At 37.5% G+C, this 21,055-nt stretch overlaps 1 protein-coding gene across 1 annotated transcript in view; it reads left to right on the top strand.

Annotated features, from left to right (window-relative positions):
- Positions 1 to 21,055, top strand: part of rft1 (RFT1 homolog) — a 60,239-nt gene that overhangs the window by 12,125 nt on the left and 27,059 nt on the right. Inside the window, exons 2-4 of the mRNA XM_028824743.2 lie at positions 5,641 to 5,726; positions 20,392 to 20,508; positions 20,866 to 21,055. Coding sequence (XP_028680576.2) covers positions 5,641 to 5,726; positions 20,392 to 20,508; positions 20,866 to 21,055 — 393 coding nt within the window. The remainder of the gene's footprint in view (positions 1 to 5,640; positions 5,727 to 20,391; positions 20,509 to 20,865) is intronic.

The raw sequence follows: 21,055 nt of genomic DNA, 5'->3' as shown, positions 1-21,055 counted from the left end.
GTAGCAGTGAAGTACTGCTTTAAAATTTTTATTAAGAAGAAAAGTAAACCTTTTTAAACTGAGGGAAAATATACCAATAATTATTTGTTAAGGATCTCTTCGTATACCACATTGTCAGTTCGGCACTTCGGTTGTAATATGATCAAGCTGTGCGCTGAGCTTACTCTTGAGCATGCAACGTATAGTTGGCCATGTGAAAAGCAATCTTGCCTCAAATCAATGCCAACCTTTTGTAGGGTCTGTCTGTGAGACTTATTAATTGTCATTGCGAAGCAGAGCCTTACTGGAAATTGGAGGCTTTTGAATTGAAATGGGTTTCATCGATAACTTCGCATCCAGCTTTTGAGAGTTTAAACATTCATAAACATCAAAGTGTCCACTACTCAAATCGTCACCTGTGAATCTAAGATGTTTAAGAGGCATTGGCGGTTGTCCAAAGGTGTAAAATATTTGGCCATTTCGGTACACTTGAAAGCGACAACCGAACAATTCAGCGGCAGCCATCAACTCACATGCAGAACCATAGGTGAAGGGCTTAAGCATTTCACTCTTATAGTGCTTCTGTGTAGTATAATTATCTCCTGTGCCGTCATCAGTCCACACCTTGAACCTGTCCCAGTCATTCAGTACATAAGACACAATGTTCCACTGGATATCAAGAATGAGCCTGATATGGCCGTGTAATATGTAACACAGAGAATGGGAAAGGCAGTCGCCTCCAGGCATGGAAACCACTCGGTGACCGTTCTTTGATCGATGGTGATCACCTCGATAGACATGTTAATGGGTGTACGGTTGGAACGATAAAGGAACTGGGTACCTGAACAATGTAAACTAAGTCTAAAATACCTATACAATAACTATAATCGTAATAAACGAACAATAAAACAACGGAGAAGCCGTGGATTAAATAAAAAGGCTGTAGTTATCAGCAGGGAGACATGAATACTGTGGCGAAGCAAGGAAGGGAATAAAGAGGCCGGAGCGACGGACGGCCTTATATAGGCAGGCAGCCAACTACGTGGGAGGCGTGGGGATGGGGGACCCAACGCCGCCTCACACGGCGACCGAGCTGCAGACTATGGACGTATATATGTACGTAAGTAGGATTCAGTTAGCGTTGGGAACCCGCGTGCCAAATTTCTTGAAGATGGGCCCATAAGTAACAAATACCGTTGGAAAGTTCAATATGGCGGCCAACAGTGGCGTCATACCACCGAAATAAGTACGTACATCGGTTTCGGTTAGCGCAGGGAAGCTGCCTACCAAATTTCGTGAAGATGGGGCCATAAATAAGAAAGTTGAACATGGTGGACGTTGTCGACCGTTATGACCGTTACCCGTAGAATTTCGAAATGAAACCTGCTTAACTTTTGTAAGTAAGCTGTAAGGAATGAGCCTGCCAAATTTCAGCCTTCTACCTACACGGGAAGTTGGAGAATTAGTGATCAGTGAGTCAGTGAGGGTTTTGCCTTTTATTAGTATAGATAAACTGCAGACTTGAAAAGCATCAGAACTGATTACTTTGATTTCTGTAACAAATCAGGAAAATGGCAGATTGCCAAATGAGGAATTCTGTAGGAAAAGGTGGGTGCTACAATTGAAATGTAATTTTTTGACTACAAAAGAAACAAGAAATATTCAGCTTTAAGCCATGTCATCAATACTACGAACAAGAAGAAAAGGTTAATAAGATTTTACCATAACAAATGAATAAACAGTAAGCTTAGAATCTAATTATAGAGATCAACAATACAATGGGAAATGGAGTAAAGTAGAGAGCTCAAAGAAATAACTGACACATTTAAGGAGTACTAAATTTACTGGTATCCTTCAGAGTGTGAAGAAAGTGAGGTTAAAGCGCGCATCATATAGACCAGTTTCATTCCTGAATAGTGATATTAAGATAGTTATGAAAGTCCTTATCTAAGAGAGCAGAGAAAATACTTTCCTCAGTAATATTGCATGATCGAACAGAATATATTAAAGATAAATAATTAGCATGCAATCTACATGTTTAATGATATATATTGTCTTACAGAATCTGAATCTCCAGAGATTTTACTATATTTGGTTGCCAAAATAGATTTTAACAGAATTGAATTTAGATATCTATTCACCATGTTGTAAATTTGGGGTTGGCCTCAATATATCTTGGAAGATTAAATTGTACTATAGTAGTACAAAAACCTCAATCCATATAAATATAAAATTTAATTATTTCAAATTAGAATGTAAAACCAGACAAGGTGTTTTTTTATAATTACTATTGAACCCCCAGCTATCCATCTATGGAAACAGTCAGACATGAAATAGATCATTAATGAAAGCCTTAAGTGGAAAGTATCTATTAATACTGCCAATGTGATTTTACACACATACTTGTCTTTACCATTAGTAATCCATTTGCTAGGCAAAGTTCATAGGATGTGTGGGTTCAAAATGTATTTCTGTCAAAGCATCCTTTTTCAGGTGAATTCTCTTGCATAACATACCGAGCTAGATCATTATTTTGTTGATTGTATCAGACCATTTAAAATACATGGTAATATTCCAGGAAAAAAATAAAGATCTCTTTAGACACAATTTTAGTAATATTATGGAAAACATCCAATAAAATGTTAATAAGATGGTTCTCCATACATCTTCCTTTAGGTGGGAGAATCAGTATTATCAAAATACATTTCTTTCCAAAGCTCCTGTGTCTCTGTCATAGTATTCTTGTATATATCAGCAAACCCTTCCCTAAGATGTTAGGGGCAATGCATTAACAATGCAGTTCAACAGAGATCTAAAGCAGAAGATGGTAGGCATTGCCTAACTTTCAATTCTGCTATTGGGCTATCTGAATTTCCCCATTGGATTAATAAAGTTTATCTAATCTAATCTAAATATTTATACACTAAAACTATAGAAAGCATTAGAATAATCATGAAACTATACCTACATGGTCAGCTATGGAAAGGAAATCTTATTCTTAATCTTATTTGTTTGCATTTCTCTGTGCCCTATTCAACATTGGTTACCATTGTCACAATAACGAGTCCCAGACATTGTAATGGTTTGGGGCAGGGACCCATTTATTGTTTCCTGGCTGCAAAAGTTGATTTAAATTTGAACAGAGATGTTCAGAGAGCAGAGTCCAAAACAGAACTGCCTTGTATTGAGGCAAAATGAGGGTTTTAAAGGGCAGGGAAATGATGTAATCAGCGCCAGAACCAGAAAGTGCTGTCTTCTTGACCGGAAGTGACATCATCATTGGCACCAGAAAACAGAAAGTGACGTCTTCAGGACCGGAAGTGATGTCATCAGTGGAGCCGGAACCCTGTGGGATTTCCCATAGATAGTCTGCAAGAGACTGAGAGAGACAGTTATCACACTCCACCACCTCCTGGTGTGGGGTAGAATTACCATTATTTAGGCCCATCAGCTGTTTCCTAATCACACGTGTGTGGCACCATCTTTTTCCTGCAGTATAGTAGTTCACCCTTCATTAAGATATGGAGCCAATGTAGAATACATATTAGGGTAAAGAAGCTCCTATCTTTTGCATCTGTATATTGTAATCACAATATTTTGGTCTTCTATAAGTAATGCAATATTCAACCTATGGAAGTCAATGGGAATTGTGGCACTTATAGATCACTATACTAGTAATGTATTTGCATCTTTTGAACGAGTGTACTCAAAAACTGAATCTTCCACTTCTTCTTCTACGTAACATTTACAAAGTTTGTCCAAAGCAACCCACTCAACGTCCCTCATCTTTCACCTCCAGTATATCTGTACCTTAAATGATACAGTATTAGCTAGCTTGGATGAAGACAATGTATCTTCAGAGTATATAAAAAGAAAGTCATGAAACAATGGGAAAGAGATCTTTCAATTAAAATTTCAGAAAAGGATTGAAATTCTAGTTATAGGTGTGCAAAACAATAATCTATACTAATAAAAGGCAAAGCCCTCACTGACTGACTGACTGACTGACTCATCACTAATTCTCCAACTTCCCGTGTAGGTGGAAGGCTGAAATTTGGCAGGCTCATTCCTTTCAGCTTACTTTCAAAAGTTAGGCAGGTTTCATTTCGAAATTCAAAGCGTAACGGTCATAACTGGAACCTCTTTTTTGTCCATATACTGTAATGGACTGCAGCTCGCTGGCCGTGGGAGGCGGAGTTGCGTATCGTGTCATCACGCCTCCCACGTAATCACGTGAACTGACTGTGAACGCAGTACGTACCCAAAGAGCGCTGAAGAAAACATTCATTACACAATTGAGAAGGCAGCGAAAAAATTCGAAGCGAAGCACGGTGTAAACCCTAAGTTTAAATTAAGTGTATAGAAACGCTCCCGCTGCCATTTGCAATACCATATACCCCCCTCTGGAGCCAGGCCTGGAGTTGGGGCTCGATGGCGAGCGCCTGGTGGCCGGGCTTGCACCCATGGGGCTCGGCCGGGCACAGCCCGAAGAGGCAACATGGGTCCCCCTTCTCATGGGCTCACCACCTATGGGAGGGGTCAAGGAGGTCGGGTGCAGTGTAAGTTGGGTGGTGGCCGAAGGCGGGGACCTTGGTGGTCCGATCCTCGGCTACAGAATCTGTCTCTTGGGACGTGGAATTCCTTTCTATCTGCAATAAAATATTTTTGAAGTCATTCTGTTATATGCTGTGTATGTCTGTTGGTTAGTAGTTTTTAAACAAGAAATGGGTACAAAATGCTGCCACCAGACCAATGAAAAGTAAAAAAAAATAACACACCAAGATATCCGGTAGAGATGCACTTGTGGTTGGACTGTAATTGGATTATTCAAACTGCATTCAGATGAGGCCAGAAATGTAATGGAAGTATAACATGCAAATCTGTTTGATATTTTTTTGCAGATCTGTGACATACAATCATGTTCTAGACACAGCACGGACACTGAAGACTAACTTAAATCACAATTCAGACACAAGACACATATTAATGCTAGGCTTAAAGGAGCCAAATGTCCTGCTAGCTTGACTGAAGTGGTTTCTTTTTCTGTTTGAGAATGTTTTTAACTTCCTGCCATGAACCTACAGTTCTCCAAAGTCAAGCTCTTTAAGTGACAGTGTAATCTGTGAAACCAGACTTCTGAGTCATACCAATAAAAGAGTTTCACATTTGTGGGAGTTGGTCAGGTAGTTTTTGTGTAAATGTGGAGAACAAAAGGGCATATGCAACAAATGCAAACCTGAAGACCCATCACTTGCACTCAATAACTGATTTTTTTTCTGCCTTTCTGTGACATTTTATTGTCAGTGCTATTCTGAGTCGCATAATGTTTTGCTTGATTTTCTTTAGATTAGATTAAATTAGATTATACTTTATTTGTCCCCATTTCATTTTGATTTTATATAGCAGTTTGAATATGTGAGCATCGTCACAAATTAGTCACTCTTTATTTCAAAATATTAATATTGGTTTTGGTAGAAGCAATTTTCAATAGAAAAAAATGTACTTATTCATTTTATTGATACAAAATAATTCTTCATGTAGTGTATTTAAACATTAAAAACCAGACAACTCTATAAAGTTATTTTAAAATGCAGAAATTCTCCTGGTGGTTTTGTTATGAGACATATGTCATTATGATTTTGTTTTTTTGTCTCCAACTAGGTATTGTTCAGAGTGCTCACATTTGTCCTCAATGCCTTTACTCTCCGCTTTGTATCCAAGGAAATCATTGGAGTGGTAAATGTCAGGTAAAATGTGCCTTGTTGTGTGTTGGAACTATTCTGTTAGTTTTTATTTTTAACCCTTTATATTGTAGTAGTATTTTCTTGTCACTCTTTATTTATTTTCCCCTCTTCCAGTTCTTTAAGGCTGGCCGTGAAATAGCATGGCTGTTGAGTTTGATTTTGTAGTTAAATATATATCTAGCACTTATTGATTAAAAAGTAAACAACAAACTAGACAAAGTATAGAATTACAAATTATGTAGGATGCATAGTAGTATTGTTACTTATACACAGGATAGTGAAAGTGTTCCTTGCATGTCACCACTTTCTGGCACCATGGTAAGAAGTATAACCCAGAGCAACCGTTCATTCATTAGCTGTGAGTCCAAGTCATGAACCGCAGCTGAAAATGACCAATCTTTCTCATGCCAAACTGTATTAAAACTTTTAAGCACTGCATGTGAATAGTAGCCTACACGTTTACTACAGTATGAGAAAGAATGTGTTTGATCGTAAGTTTGATTGGTATTTCATATTTTATTATTATTATTATTATTACCACGCTTATTTTAACTTCACCTTTTTGTTGTCTGGTATAAATCTTGCAATCAATATTTAACCCACTTCTTATTGTCTAAATGACTTGAAATTTTGCACACTTACTCATTTCCGATGACAATACATGAATCAGAGTGTTCAATCAATTAATCCTTAGTTAATTAAGAAATGAAATTTTCATATGAAGAATAGTTCAAGATTTCACCAATAGATGGCACTAGTAATGGATAGAAATATTAAAGGAAGTGTTAAAATATTGATTGCAAATTATACTAAAACAAACAAGCCTAAAAAGTTGAAAATAATATATATATATAAAAATACTTTTTAAAAAATATGCTTATATTAAGTTAAAAAGTGAACTAAAAAGTAAAAATTAAGTCTCTCATACATCACTCGTAAAATAAAAGCATGGGTGCTTTTCATCAATCAACATTCAAAAAACACTTCTTAAAATCTTATCAAAAGCGCCCACCTTTTATTTTATGAGTGATGTATGTATACTTTTTAGTACACTTTTTAACTTAATATAAGCATGGTTTTTAAAAAGTTTTATATATATATACTGTACTAGCAAAATACTCACGCTTCGCAGTGGAGAAGTAGTGTGTTAAAGAGGTTATGTAAACATATATATACATATACATATCTACATATACACATATCTACATATACACATATCTACATATATACATGTATATATATATATACATATACACATCCACAAATATATACACATACATATACACACATACATAAACACACACATATACATATATACATACATAGTGCGTTGTAACACGGGCTGTGATTGTTACATGGGAGGGAGACGACAAATCACAGCTTCCCGCTTTCTAATCGGGCCTGTGATTGGTGCTTTGACGGATGCCCAGATCCCACAGTATGTCCCCTTAGGAGAGGCGTTAGGCAAGTGTAATTGAATAGCGGTGCTGCAAGTTTAGCTTTACACCTGTTTTTAAGGCTTATTGACTGAAAGGGACTTTCATGAAAAAACTTAGGGCTTTGCTACAGGATACACGCTCCACAAGTTAAGGAAGTAAAAATAAAGGTATATATTTCTGTTTTATTTAAACTTTTTAAGTTTGTATGCGAGCGGCATGGTGGCGCAGTGAAAGGTGCCAGTTAGGAGACCCGGGTTCGATTCCCTGCGTGGAGTTTGAATGTTCTCCCCGTGTCTGTCTGGGTTTCCTCCGGGTACTCCGGTTTCCTCCCACAGTCCAAAGACATGCAGGTTAGGTGCATTGGCGATTCTAAATTGTCCCTGGTGTGTGGGTGTGTGCGCCCTGCTGTGGGCTGGCACCTTGCTCGGGGTTTGTTTCCTGCCTTGTTCCCTGTGTTGGCAGGGATTGGCTCCTGTATTTAGGATATAGCGGGTTGGATAATGGATGGATGGACATCTGTATGCATAGCCCTATTTGCCCGTTTTCGTTTTTTTTCTTTCTTCAGTAAAATGTCAGCAAACCCGGAGCTTGTCAGTTCAAATCCTGGTACTGACACCACTGTGTGACCCTGAGGAAGTCACTTCACCTAGCCTGTGCTGCAAAAAACAAAAGTAATGTAACAAATTGTACCTCAGATGTTGCAAGTTGCTGGAATAAAGGCATAAGTAAAATAGATAAATATGTATTATACACATAGGAACTATTAATTTATTTTCAGTTAAGTCATCTGCAGCAAACCTTTATAAATGAGGGTTTCTCCTTTTTAGATAGTGCAAACTGTTTCTTCTTCATTGACGTTTTCTCTTGGAGAGCTTTTTTCATTTCATTGAAAATTAAAGCAGCAGCTGCCAAAATATGTAGCTTTCTTACTAATTTTTCAACATTGTGTAAAATAAATTTATAAAGTAGCATAAAAGGTTTAAATACTGGTTATCCTTTTACACTAAAATATTACTAAAGAGATACAAAAATAGTAAAATGCATATGTTCATTTTTTAAGGAGATTAAATATTACTGAAGTAAGAAAAAAAAAACTAAAACAGCCAAATGGGGCTATGCATACGAACTTAAAAGGTTTAAATAAAACAGAAATATATACTTTTATTTTCACTTCCTTAACTTGTGGAGGGTGTATCCTGTAGCAAAGCCCTAACTTTTTTCGTGAAAGCCCGTTTCAGTCAATAAGTCTTAAAAACAGGTGTAAAGATATTGACAATAAGCTACGCAAACCCACCAAGACATGCAATCGTTTAAATCAAGTATCATTATTTATCATTCGTTTATTACGATTGTTATAGTTCTGTTTGTATACCACGTTGTCAGTTCAGCACTCCGGTTGTAATATGACCAAGCCGTGCAAGCACACTCTTGAGAATGCAACGTATAGTTGTACAGGAGAAAAACAATCTTGCCTCAAATCAATGGGAACCTTTTGTAGGTCTATGAACTTAATTTAAACTTTAGGTTTACACGGTGCTTTCTTTCCGAAGTACCTGCACTCATGAATATGTCTGTATGCGTCAGTCGCTCAAATCCACGCGCTTCCCACCGGCGAAGTACTGCTTTTAAATTTTTATTAAGAAGAAAAGAAAACCTTTTTAAATTGAGGGAAAATATACCAATTACAGTTTGTTAAGGATCTGTTTTTTTGTGAAGCTGCCTTCACTCGAGTGACCACTTCGAGCTGACTCGCTGGCCAACCATAAGCGTTACCTGGTAGGTAACCACCCATACAATCAGATTGTGAATCAGACTACGAATGGCGTGAATGTAATTACCCCGATCTACATGCTGTGAAATAAACGAACCACACGCCGTGGCGCAACTTTAGGGGCTTCGCCTCTAGCGCTGACGTCCGAGGTTCGATTCCCGTAAGGGAGTGAAGTGAGTGGGTGGTTACCTACCAGGTAACGCTTATGGTTGGCCAGCAAGTCAGGTAACATCAGCCACGGTGCCTTCAGTTGTGAGAAGCAGATCATAGAATGGTTGAAAATAGTTTACTGTCAAATAATGCAAAGAGTACGCGACACGTGTTTCCCCCATATTCTTGGCTCATCAGGCGTACACACTCACTGCACTCGCTTACGATAATCGAACCTCGGACGTCAGCGCTAGAGGGGCTTCGCAGCGGTGAAGTATTGCTTTTAAATTTTAATTAAGAAGAAAAGAAAACCTTTTTAAATTAAGTCTTAAAAAGAGGTGTAAAGATATTGACAATAAGCTACGCAAACCCACCAAGACATGCAATCGTTTAAATCAAGGCGCGAGTCGAAAAACACCATCCCACAAAATTAGTTAACGATTAACACATTTCTATATGTATTGTAAGCATACAATACAACTGATAATATGTTGCGCTTATTTATCTGGTGTACCGACATTTTTGCGCGTTTAACGGCTGAAATCTAATGTGGTTTGCGCCCTTCAGAATGAAAACAGTTTGCATTTTCCTTTTTAATAAAAGGCGAGATTTTAAGCCTGGGAAATCACCCCGTAAATGCACACGTTTAATTGCACATGTGAAATCTAACGTGGTTTGTGCCCTTCAGAATGAAAATAGTTTGCATTTCCCTTTTTAATAAAAGGTGAGCTTTTAAGCCTGAGAAATCACCCCGTAAATGCACACGTTTAATTGCACATGTGTTAATATGTATGCTTACACAGTATTAAAAGACACTCAACAATTACACAGTATTAAAAGACATTCAACAGTTAATGTCATTTACCTTCGTTCCCGCGTTTGACTCGTGCTGTAAATCTCTTCCTTGTTTTCAGTTCACGTGATTACGTAGGAGGCGTAATACGTGATGACGCGATACGTGACTCCGCCTCCTCCATTAGAGTATATGGACAAAAAACAGGTTCCAGTTATGACCATTACGCATAGAATTTCGAAATGAAACCTGCCTAACTTTTGTAAGTAAGCTGTAAGGAATGAGCCTGCCAAATTTCAGCCTTCTACCTACACGGGAAGTTGGAGAATTAGTGATAAGTGAGTGAGTCAGTCAGTCAGTCAGTGAGGGCTTTGCCTTTTATTAGTATAGATATTTCTGTACTGTATATATATTTAAATTTCAAAATTTAAAGCATTAATATATATATGTTAAAATTTCAATTTGTGAAATTACTTCTATGTGAATATACACTGCAAAATGGAGAAGACATTAAAATTTTATTAAACATATCAACCTTTAATTTTACAATTATAAATTTTAAATACTTAGTCACACTAACAAAAGCTAACAACACCAATTATAGCAATAAATGATACTGTGGAAAAAACATATACAATGACAAATATAAGTAAAAACAAATTACAATGGGAAACCGGTAATAGTTTCAGTTTAATATTATGACTCTTAAAGAAGCAATAGAATATTTCTTCCTCACATACCTTTGAAGAATGGCATGGAGGCACAGTGGGTACATCTACAGTCCCCCAACTCTAGAAGACTGGGTTCTATCCCAGCTCAGTCAATGCAGGTTATGAAAAGTTAAAGGATGCGTTTCGTATTCTTCAAGCCAAAGCTATTTCTTCACAACCGTGGTATATATAATTTAGCCACCTGAAACTGTGTTCTAAAGTGAAGCATTCACCATAAAAAAGGACAAGTGTTTGTGTGTGTGTCCAGTTGCTATGTCTTTGTCATTCCAGCACAAGCATTTCTAGTAATAAAATGCATTGAATTTCTCATTGCAACAGATGGCCCCTCACAAACATTAACCCTGCTTTTATGAGTCCCATACAAACTGGTGTATAACATGCATTATATGGTGCACTGCAAACGTTATTGCTGAGGTCTACGTTGATTATTTAGATTTCAAGCTGTCATTGACAAATAGCACAGCTGGTATTTTGTAAATTTAAAAAATAACTTACCTGCTCTCATGTTTTATAATGGAACTAATGGGTATTGGTGTCCCAACATAAAAATAAAAAAATAATGATTACATCCACTTTTAAAGCCAAAGATGTTATTGTGCGTTGATCTGTATCTTGATATTGCACATTTTTTGCAAAACAGAGTATCCATTTTGTTTTAAGAAGGAAAAATGCAAAACATTCAGCTATTTCAAAAGGACACCGACTGTGAACTTCACTGTGCTGCTTGTCTTCCTCCATGACACCCTTCAGGGCCAGGACGTGGCCTCACATCGGAAATCATCACTAAGCATCATTATTGACATTATTAAATGTTGATGCCCAGATGTGAATTGCTGCCTCTGTCCTGTAGACAGCTTGACAGTAATTTCTGAAAAAAGGCACACCTACAATCACTCACAATCTCTACGGTAGCTTATTTTGTTATTTTTCCTGCTGCCACCATTATGATAATGCACCCTTGTGCTTTTGTGGTTTAAAAATAAAATGCAGTGTAATCAGTTCAGCTGAGATGTATTGTTGTGTGTATCAAGTCCAATGAAGTGCATTGTTTACTGCAGTGCTGCCACTCTGCATGAATCTCACTATGTAGGTTATATAAAATAACAACACATAATTGATAGGTGAAAAGTAGCCACTGTTAAGGGAAAACATAATTATATGATTTAACCGCACTTCTGTCTGTTGTTACAAGCCATGGCAGAGCGTAAACCCTGAAGATGTAGAATTACAGAAGCAAAAGTAGGATAATAAGCGGAATATAACGTGGCAAATTTAGGAGGCTTGAGAGTCGGGGGAGTTTGTCATAACCCCGTAGATGACAAGTGAGCAAGAAACTGGTCCTTACTTTGAGAAAATAAAATGAAGAATCTGTGATAAAATGTATTATTTCCAGTTTACTTTTGTGGTCACAAGCATGCCTCAGAAATGTGGAAGGCATGTTTTCTTAAATCAAAAAATAGTACTTCTAAGTTGACATATTTGGTAAGTTTAAAGATATTTTTTTCACTCTGGGAACCTAGTACCCATTAGTTCTTTTATAAACCACAAGAGCAGGCTAGTTATATTTTAACATTTCTAAAATGTGCTTCTCTTTAGAATGTAATTTATTGTGGCATAATAATATTTACAATGACTAGCGTCTAGGATGTTTGCAGTGCACAATCTATTGGAATGTATTTTGTAATGCATGCAGTAATAAAATGCATTCCCTTTATCATTCCAGTAGATGGCACATCACAAACATTTGTAGTAATAAAATCACAAATATTTGTGATGTTCCATCTATTGGAGTGACAGGTACATAGCAACTGGATGGACCCACAAATACACGAACACCCTTTTATTAACAGTAGAATCCCTGAAGCCTACGAATAAATTCGTAATCCCGGCCCACCTTAAATCCCTTCGCACCTCTCCATCAGCGTCTTTTGTTTTGTAAATTTGACAATCAGCACAAGCAGAAAGCAGTCTGCTGTCCCATTCTTCTGCCTTGACAGAGCTTAACTCAGGCAAAAAGTTCTCCCAGCTTACGTCAAGGCTCCTTATCTGCATGTGAGGTTCCTGGAGTTGTATAGGATAAATAATACAGTATATTGTTATTTGGAATGTATGCATTTCATGTGTGTTCCGCATCTACAAAGATCTGAGTAAGTGGGCTGGGATTACGAGTTTTTTTCGTAGGCTTCAGGGATTCAAGTGTCAAGATATATTGTGAAGAAATAATTTTGATTTGAAAAATATCATACTTACCTTTTAACTGGTGACTTGAAGTTGTCTTCTCAATGACTGGCAATTTATCCAGGATAGGTTTCTGCCTTGCACCTATATAATATTTTAGAGACTTAAATTAGAGACTTGAATTAAAAAATGTTATCTTTTTTCCTGGGTATCATTTACTGTATAGTATTACTGATTATCATAAGGGTTCCTGGCGCAAAAGCCATTGCTGGCAGCACTGGGCGCAAGGCATGAAACAGCTGGACAGGATACCATTGCATCTCAGAGCCCAATTACACACACACACCCACATTCACACAGGGGCAACTTTACAGTCACCAATAAATCAACCCTGCATGTATTTGGGCATGTGGCAGGAAAGACAGAGTACAGTATAGAGAATGTGCAGACTCTGTATGGATTATGACTAGAAGTGAGGTTCTAAGCCAGAACGCAGGAGTACAAAAATCCGTGGAGTAGGAATGCTAACCGCATAGAAAAGTTCATTCTTTTTATGAGTCTTCAAAAGAAAAGTGTAGGTTTTGGTGTGTTTGTGGAAGGAGAGGTAACCACTGATACATATGCAGTGCTGAACTCGCACATCCAGATTTTTTTTTTTTTGACTGCCCTCTTCCAAATTGAGAAAATAAATTTGCATAACTGGTGAAATTTAAATTTGTAAAGCATTTACATCATTTAACACATTGGGATTATTAAGTAACTTGTCCTTAGGCCCTGGGTCACACTTGGTTGCTCTCTTCTGCACAACTTCAAGTGATGCTATGTCTTTCTTGTAGCATGGCGACCAGAAATGCAAACAATACTCCAGGTGTGGTCTGACTAGTGCATTGTATGTCACCATACTACGTACTTAGAAGATTAAACAACATTAGTTGTAAATATAGTCAGTATAGGATAGATCCTAGAAACCAGGATTGTCACATTTATATCATTATGCCAAATATATTCAAATATACATTATAGCTGGAATATTCAAAATTGAAGTAAAAGGTTAAAAACAATTACAGAAGTATTCACAAAGAACAGAGAAAACAAGTTTGTGTTTTGAGCTTACTTGAGCATGAAAGGCTAAATGATTTATGCAGCATAATAGCTGCCAATAGCACAAGACAGATTGCCTATTCTGCTTAACAGCAATGACTAATTTGACACATTGTGGAGTGGACAGAATAATGTGGGTCTGAAAGAGTAATTATCACATCACATCACTTCCAAAGTACTGTGTGGAAGCATTTTGGCTTCTGGGCTTTGAATAGAAAAAAAAAACACAAGGTCATGTGCAAATTGTGCCAAAGTGAATTTGCCTTTTATATTATGAGAAACAATTTAATATTATATTTTAAAAATTATACCACTACCTGTTATGTGTAGTCAAAAGAGAGGACTGAATAACATGATGGCTAAGAATAACATTCACCTTAGTCCTATACTCTTTCTTTACTGATACCCACCGAGATTCTACAGTATCTCCATGAAGCTTGTACTGTATCTTTCATTTTGAAGGGTTTGCTGTTCTTTAGTATTGTAGAAAAGAATTGGACCAGTTTACTAGCTGCTGTGCTTCATTACCTTAAAAAAAACAACTTGAAAACTTTGAAACTGCTTGTGAAAATATCAAAACGTTTTGTTAATTGATGACTCAACACTAGTTTTCTTTAGTGACAAATGCTTGTGATTCTGTCAATGAAAATTAGAGGCTGGCACAAAATGGCCATATCCATAAAAACAAATGCACAACTGATATACAGTACATGACAGCTAAATGCCATTGGTCATAAAAGACTTTATGACCAATATCTTCCAAACCCCACCTTATTGATCCACTCTCCCCCTTGCACCCCACCCCGCCATTTGCTATATATTGACTTTGATTCCTGTATGTCTAATTATTTACCTCTGATGATGCCACCTACTAGGTTGTTGAAAGGTCAGGAATTAACTATTTTAAGATATGTGATTCATGTTCTCCCTTTGTGGATTACTAGTTACAAATATGCAAATTGTATCACAGGCCTTCGCTTGCTTCCATATATATATATATATATATAAATAAAATATAAAAAATGCCATAACATTATGCTCAGGCCCTGGAAGTTGTCCGCCATCCGTAACAGGGTTGCAAAGGTTCAAGAAGCTCTAAGAAAGAGAGATGTAGATAGATAAAGAGTTGGCATATAAGGTGGACAGAGGTTCCATAAATTCACAACATGATCGAAACAGGCAGGTTTAGCATTGTGTCTGTTTAAATAAATGAGTGTTTCATTATGCTGGTGGATACATATTTCTAATAATAAATTTTCAAATCTCACTTACTGGTTCAGATGACGGCCCTAGTAAACTTGCAATTCCATCATACACTGTATTGAGAAGTTATTTTGAGTGTACTGTATTTAAGCTTAAGTTCAGCCAGTCGCTAGTATCTAAAATTATGTAGACCAGGGAATCTGAGAGCCCAAATAAGAAAACTGGTACCATGCTAAGATGCAAGAAGAGGATTATTACCATAATGACTGCAGAGGTATACATAGACAAGTAACAGTGGTCTTGTAATAAAAAAAAAAAAAGGGTAAATGTTTTTGTTTCCATTCATGCATGAATATTACTAAAAGAGAAAGCTGGAAGCTATAGTGTTAATAAAACATTAATTATCATTTAAAACAGGGAATAGATTCCTGGGGAATGTTACTAACAGTTTAAATGCTTAGTGTATGCTTTAGTAAAGCTGAGAGAAATAAATCTTTCTATTATATTAAAAAATCTTGGGTATACACGTGATTTTCTCTGAGACACTTTAACGTCCCGCAAGACAAGGAGGACAGCTGCTGTACAGGCTTTTACATGTTCGAAGCACAGTGCGACATGCAGATCACGCAGCACGGCGCAAGCAGCAGCAGCAAGCCAGCTGATCGAGAATAGAGGAGGTAAAAAAAATGTATTTGTTTCCCAATGTATCACCGTTTAAGCGGGGGTTTCGGAGGAGCAACCGCATCTCCTTAGCGTGCATTCAGCCCCCCTCTTCACAACGCGAGCGGCAGAGAAGTGAAGTGGCTGGCACATAGCGCGCCCCAGGGGGTGGCGGCTAAAGGAGGTTGATTGAGCGAAGCAAGCAAGGGGCAAAGCCCCCTAGTTCTTCTTTATAAATGGGTGGCACAAAGATACAGTTTTTGAAAAGATAGTATGAATGGTCATTTAACTTTGTCACTTGACTCATGGCATCAGACAAGGAATAAAGCAGTCAAAATATCCTTCACTGATGTAGTTTATTTACCTTGTCTTCAGTAACATTTTTTTCGAATGTGCTCCATCATTAACAATACATTCTTCTAAATGAGCTTGCAGATTGTTCAGGATATCCTGGTTTTCAATTATCACTTCAATAAATGGAGTAAAACTGCTGAGTTGCATAGCTAAATTGTTAATAAAACTGTATGCATTATTTATGTTTTATACATCTGATTGGATAAATCTTACGTTTTTTAAAATTGACATAATGTACTGAATGCTGATGGTTCCACTCTATAGCCTGTCTCGTTAACAGTAACAGTAAACTTAAATTTATTTATCCACTTTAAATATTTTTACGAAAAGGAATTCACCCTTGTCAAGGCATGTTAAACATAAATTCTTCTTTGCCCTTCTGTTTTAAGATTTGGAGTCAATGTATGCCATAACACCGAACACGTGATGAGGCATCAAGCATTTGTAAATTGCCATTGAACCTTCATATAGCATATAACACTGCCATGCCACTATATTTACCCTCACCCATCACATCACAATCTTCTCTGTCTCCCCCTTTCTTACACGTCTCTGTTTGTCAAACATCAGAATTTGATTGATACATCAGGTTATGTGAGAGGGTGGTGGTGCTGGTGCTGTGGAGAATGTTTATTAAATTCTTTCACTACAGAAATGAAACTTCTCTGTGATGCATCAGTGGCATTGTTTAAAAGATCAGCTACTATCAGCAATAAATAGTGCGCTAATAGAGGGTGATACAGCGCCTGCTCTGGAATTTGCTCTTAGGTGAACTAGGCTAATTTTATTACACAATCATATAGGGACCCCTAGTTTTAGAAACACTGATGCAGATAGATAATGTTACAATGCCAAATATTTTGATTAAAACAATGAGATATATAGTAGATATTGCAGTCGATGGTAGACTTCATAGGTGTAAAGCCAGACATAAAAAAACTGGCAAGTGAGGGTTCTTATCTAGCGCAATGTAAATATCAGCAGTTTCTTTGCAGCCTTTGTTGATTTTCGTAAAGCGTTCGACCCAGTTGATCAAGTTGCCCTGTGTGACATCCTGACACTTCACAGGATCCCCCCAAAAGTTGCTGGATATCATGGCCGGCTGTTATGCTGGTACTGTGAGTGTTGTGCAGAGTGGAGGCAGAACCTCTGCGTCTTTCCCAGTTGATTCTTGGGTTCATCAGGGGTGTGTTCTTGCTTCTACTCTGATAAATGCTTTCATAGTCTGGGTGTTGGGCAGGGTCGTGGGGTCCAGTGGCTGTGGGGCATCTGTTGGTGAAGAGAGATTCACTGATCTTGAGATTGCCGATGATGCTGTGATCCTTGCTGTGTCAATGGAAGCTCTGATTGGGGCTCTCGAGAGACTGAGCGAGGAGTCTGAGTATCTGTGCTTGTGAGTATCCTGATAAAAACCAAGATCCAGGCCTTTAATGACCTCTTAGGCACAACCATCAGCAGTTTGTCTGTCTGCGGAGAGAGTGTCGACCTTGTCAAGAGGTTTACTTACCTTGGCAACAACATTCATATCTCTGGTGACTTTTCCTGTGAAGTCAGTAGATGGATTGGGAGAGCATGGGGGTCATGAGGTCACTAGAAAGGGGTGTTTGATACTCTTGATATCTTTGCAAGAGGATGGAGGTCCAAGTCTTTAGAGTCCTGGTGCTTCCTGTTTTGTTATATGGTTGCGAAAAAATGGATGGTTTCCAGTGACCTGAGACGAAGACTGGACTCCTTCAATACTGTGTCTCTTTGAAGAATCCTTGGGTACCGCTGGTTTGACTTTGTGTCAAATGAGTGGTTGTTTGTGGAGTCCCGAATGAGGCACATTACTTGCATTATGAGGGAGTGTCAGTTATGGCACTACTGCCATGTGACGTGATTCTCTGAGGGTGATCCAGCTCACAGAATCCTCATTGCTGAGGATCCGAGTGGCTGGAGCAGGCCAAGGGGACACACATGTAATACTTGACTGCAGCAGATAGTCGGTCATTTCTAGAGGGTGTTTTGTCATGTGTTGAGGGCGGCAACAAGCTGTACCAGTGCATGCTCCCCAACCTAACCTGTCTTAATCTTCTTTATTTATTTATCTGGTTTGTACAATGCTATATACTGTATACGCTGCCGTTCTTTATTATATTCTGTAAGTGCCTTGAGCATGGGAAAGGCGCTATATAAATAAAATGTATTATTATTATTATTATTAACCTGATATAGATATTCATGTGGAACTTTTATATTGAAATAGGATGTGAATGTCATCCTAACCTAGGCAGTGTATGCTGCAATATTTCTAAAGAAAACACCAATATGTTCAACAATTTCAATTTTTTATTTTGCTTAATTTTAGACAGATATGGAACCCTAATAAATAAAAATTATTCAGATTTTTTTTATTGGAAGTGCTGAGACACCCACATGGATGATGCAGTTTATTTTACAAAACACTTTTAAAGTTGACAGCACATAGATTTTCATACAATCAAGCTTAAAGTTTAAGAAATTCTTGTGAAATAAATAGGAGTGAAAACAATTTGCATGCATTGAACTCAAAGGCAAGTGGTGCAGTACATTCCTTTGTAATGATAGAACTGATCTCACAGCTCTGAGCTATTTGAACTTATTTCCTTTTAAACAATTATCACCAAAGTTTGCCCTACACATTGACTAATTTTGATTTACAGACATTGGAAGTATAAATAAAAATTAGATGTAACGATTTGAACGAAATAAAGACCTTTAGTCTAGGTTCCGCAATAAGAAATTCCCCCTTCTTTATTTTTGGATCCTCCGCATATTGTTGACATTGATTATTGGCTAGTTAGTTAGTTGACTTGTATCATAAACACAACATAAGTATTGTCAAACCTTCATAACAATCATAACAATAGATAAATTAAACCACTGTTTATTATTTATTTTACTTATTTCATAAAAAGCATACAGTTTATCAGTATAAATATGTTCTTGCCTCTTCACAACCTGACACCAAATGTACCCTGTAATTATTGATCAGTCACCTCTTTGTGGGTCTTTGTTTGTCTTAATGATGGCAAGTTATTTGGTGCCTAAATCAATAAATGTCCTCAAACCATGTTACTCTCCCCACCATGTTTACCATGAATGGAGTGTCGTCGTATGTTGTTTTTACCAGATATAGCAGGAGCCATGACTTTCAGAGTTTAATTTATCTGTCTATACAGTATTCCTCAATACAATACAATTATTTTCCTTTTATCTTTGTTTTTCCTTCACTCCTCCCTGTCAAGCTTTGTCTTTCCTTCACACACAACTACAACTACCTGGGAAAAACAGAGTAACTCCCCTTAATACTGGACCCAGTTATAATTCCAGTACACCGCACCCAGGAAGCACTTACGGGTCAGGCAGAACCTCATTAAAATGAGGAATCCTCCCTCCTGTAGTTGTCCCCAGCGCCTACCAAAAAATCCAGCAGAGCTGCCCACCCGGGCTACAATTCCAATGCAGCCCTGTAGGTGTGTAGCCCATGTCCTCTAGGACACTGTATAGTGCCCACTTTTTTGATGATGAAAGCTAAAGTCTGAGACATTAGTGCAGGGTAGTGTTTGGGTCTCATCAGCCTTGATTGTTTCATAAATTACTAACACAGCAAACCTTAGATATCTATTTAAAAACACATTTTCCCTGGGAACAAATTATCTATCTATCTATCTATCTATCTATCTATCTATCTATCTATCTATCTATCTATCTATCTATCTATCTATCTATCTATCTATCTATCTATCTATCTATCTATCTATCTATCTATCTATCTATCTATCTATCTATCTATCTATCTATCTATCTATCTATCTATCTATCTATCTATCTAAACCTATTGATCATGGGAACATGCACACTGCATTTTTATCACTTAGCACACTTAACAATAGACCCAGTATTCATCACTAGGATGCCCAGCATTATGTAAACTATGTAAACACACATCAGTAATAAAAGTTGCCATCAAATCCAAAAGGAAGCAAACATGTTTCACTGAACTCTAATTGTAAAATGCAGTTAGATGAGTATTTGAACTTAGATTTGAACAATGATTGACTTTCATGGCCAGGTGTTGGCAAAGATGTCCAGATAGCAGCCATCACAAAGCTGAATGAGTGTTTGTTGAAATGACTGCACTAAGGCTTACTGCTTTCTTATGTTCTCAGTTTAGTTAGAGTGTGAAAAGATTTTTGCAGTGTATTTCTAGTCTGGTACTTTTTGCTTTGGACTTTATCTCTGTTAATATTCATTGTCTATATTCCAGGTTGACACTACTCTATTCCACCGTATTATTTCTGGCCAGGGAAGCCTTCCGAAGAGCTTGTCTCAGTGGAGGTGCAGAGCAGAACTGGACGCAGATCATTAATCTTTTGTGGATGACGTAAGTTCTATATTCGGTGAAACGAAAAATATTAAAGTAGCTGAATTTGAATTTAATTCAGAATATATTTGGCTTCTGTTTCAATTATTTTAACATTATGTGACAGTCAGTTTTAAAATATAACCAATAAGTAGATGCTTCTACAGATTGAGAAACCTTATGTTTAGGTATATTAAGTCTATGTCTCGTACTTGTCGTTCTTTTTTCTGTAATCCATTGTTCCCCTTGGCCTTCTTGTCTTGTTACAGTGTACTGGTATGTCACAGTATTGTCTTAGAACAACTAAATTTAGAACTTAAAGGACTTACTTGAGTATGATGTTTCCCGTTTACATTAACCAAACATTTCTCTCTGCAGTGTACCCCTTGGTACTGTATGGGCTCTGCTACTTGGATGGGTGTGGTTGAGGCTTCTTGAGACCCCTGATCCTTTGAGCATTCCTCACTATGAATTTGGAGTTTTGGTGTTCGGACTGTCGGCAGTTGTGGAGCTCCTGTCTGAACCATTGTGGATCCTGGCTCAAGCACACATGTTTGTTAAACTTAAG

The sequence above is a fragment of the Erpetoichthys calabaricus genome, chromosome 18 (assembly GCF_900747795.2).
Source record: "Erpetoichthys calabaricus chromosome 18, fErpCal1.3, whole genome shotgun sequence".
Lineage (NCBI taxonomy): Eukaryota > Metazoa > Chordata > Cladistia > Polypteriformes > Polypteridae > Erpetoichthys > Erpetoichthys calabaricus.
Note: the sequence above shows the minus strand (reverse complement) of the source record. Positions and strands in the feature narration are given on the sequence as shown.